This window comes from Alosa pseudoharengus, unplaced genomic scaffold, assembly GCF_046254945.1.
Source record: "Alosa pseudoharengus isolate Yale_2024_CS ecotype anadromous, Long Island Sound unplaced genomic scaffold, YU_APseudo_1.1 YU_APseudo_1.1_scf_1, whole genome shotgun sequence".
Lineage (NCBI taxonomy): Eukaryota > Metazoa > Chordata > Actinopteri > Clupeiformes > Clupeidae > Alosa > Alosa pseudoharengus.
In genome coordinates, this window is record NW_027468564.1 from 21,350,097 (window position 1) to 21,352,596 (window position 2,500).

General features: G+C 42.6%; 1 protein-coding gene across 1 annotated transcript in view; it reads left to right on the plus strand.

Moving 5' to 3' along the window:
- The window catches only part of myo15ab (myosin XVAb), a gene marked incomplete at its 5' end in the record, with an annotated part of 125,721 nt that overhangs the window by 22,499 nt on the left and 100,722 nt on the right, over positions 1-2,500 (plus strand). Inside the window, 3 exon segments of the mRNA XM_076279044.1 lie at positions 156-251; positions 1,715-1,846; positions 2,312-2,437. Of these exon segments, the coding sequence (XP_076135159.1) occupies positions 156-251; positions 1,715-1,846; positions 2,312-2,437 (354 nt within the window).

Consider the following 2,500-nt stretch of genomic DNA (forward strand, 5'->3'; position numbering starts at 1 on the left):
GATGTATTTGAGTCAGAGGTACCACACACCCACAAGCACACACACACCAGTAAGCACACACATACACACAAAATCTCACTCTTAGTCATGGTGTCTCTCAATTGGATTTGTATGCATTCTATGTGTGTGTGTGTGTGTGTGTGTGTGTTTCACAGGACTTGTTCTTCAACAGCTTTGAGCAGCTCTGTATTAATTATGCCAATGAGACTCTTCAATCGTACTTCACACGCATCATTTTCAAGCAGGAGCAGGTAATACACACACGCGCACACGCACCAACATTACCCACGTAGCTAACAGCAACATTGTAGCATGTATCTAACAGTACAGTCGCACCAACATTACCCATGTAGCTAACAGCAACGTTGTGGCATGTATCTAACAGTAACGTTGTAGCAGTTACCCATGTAGCTAACATTAATGTTGCAGCAGTTATCCATGTAGCTAACAGTAACGTTGCAGCAGTTATCCATGTAGCTAACAGTAACATTGTAGAATGTAGCTAACAGTACAGTTGTAGCATGTAGCTAACAGTACAGTTGTAGCAGTTACCCATGTAGCTAACAGCAACATTGTAGCATGTAGCCATGTAGCTAACAGTAAAGTTGTAGCAGTTACCCATGTAGCTAACAGCAATGTTGTAGCATGTAGCTATGTAGCTAACAGTAAAGTTGTACCTTGTTGCCTGGGCTTTTAGCTCAGTGGTTAGAGCGTTTGTCTCCCATGCCGGTGTGTGTCAAGGTGGCGGGTTTGAGGGCCATGAGCGGCGGACAAATTATGACCTCTGTACAGTAGCAGTTACCCATATAGCTAACAGTATAGTTGTAGCAGTTACCCATGTAGCTAACAGTAAAGTTACAGTGGCTACCCATGTAGCTAATAGTAAAGTTTTACAGCAGTTACCCATGAAACTAACAGTAAAGTTGCAGCAGTTACCCATGTAGCTGACAGTAATGTTGTAGCAGTTACCCATGTAGCTAACAGTAATGTTGTAGCATGTAGCTAACAGTAATGTTGTAGCAGTTACCCATGTAGCTATCAGTAAAGTTGTAGCATGTAGCTAACAGTAATGTTGTAGCAGTTACTCATGTAGCTATCAGTAAAGTTGCAGCAGTTATCCATGTAGCTAACAGTAAAGTTGCAGTGTCTACCCATGTAGCTAACAGTGAAGTTGTAACATTTACATATGCAGTTAACAGTAAAGTTTTGTAGCAGCTTCCCATGTGGCTAACAGTAAAGTTGCAGCAGTTACCCATGTAGCTAACATTAAAGTTGCAACAGTTACATATGTAGCTAACAGTAAAGTTTTGTAGCAGCTCTCCATGTAGCTAACAGTACAGTTGCAGCAGTTACCCATGTAGCTAACAGTAAAGTTTTGTAGCAGCTCTCCATGTAGCTAACAGTACAGTTGCAGCAGTTACCCATGTAGCTAACAGTAAAGTTTTGTAGCAGCTCCCTATGTAGCTAACAGTAAAGTTTTGTAGCAGCTCCCCATGTAGCTAACAGTAACAACTATCCGTGTAGTGGTAGCCATGTAAAAGATAACAGATGCTAACTTGAGATTCAGAAGCTACAACAGTTTGTTGTACTACTTTAATCAGTAGCAGTGAATAAATAATCTCCCTTTTTCTCTGTCAATCCCCTCCTCTCTCTTCCCTCTCTCTCCCTTCCTCCCTTCCTGCCTCTCTATCCCTCTTCCCTCTATCCCTTTCAGGAAGAATATTTTCGGGAGCAGATTATTTGGGAGCAAGTAAGTTTCACGGACAATCAGAACTGCATCGACCTCATCGCTGCAAAACCTCATGGGATACTACGCATCCTGGACGACCAGAACGGTTTCCCTCAGGTACACACACACACACACACACACAAACACACCCAATACATTCACACACAACCATTTGAACTCACATAACACACAGAAACGTGCACAACAGAGACTGTATGCAATACGCAAACTAAAATCACTGTATGTTGCCCCCCATCTCCTTCTGCTACTCTACAAAAGCATCATCCAACCCCTTCTACTCTACTGCTCCCCCTGTTTCTTCACCATACTAAATGTCACCAGCATTTATGTTTGTCTGCACTGTCCACCGTTTTGCTTGTATTGTGTTGAGGAGGGCGGGAAACTGGAGGGGGGGGGGGGGTATGGTGTATGTTATATGTTGTATGTGATATGTGTGAGGCTGTGTATATCCTGCATGGAATGCAATGATGTGTGTGAAAAAGAATATCCTTATAGGATAATAAAGACTCTATACTAGACTATAAGCTTTTTCGTCTTGATAATTTTTGTGTTGTTTCCAAGGCAACTGACCACACCTTCCTTCAGAAGTGCCACTATCACCATGGAAACAACCCTTTGTATTCAAGGCCAAAAATGCCCCAACCAGAGTTCACCATCAAACACTATGCAGGACGTGTCACTTATCAGGTGTGTACACTCACTCACACACACACACACACACACACACACACACACACACACACACACACA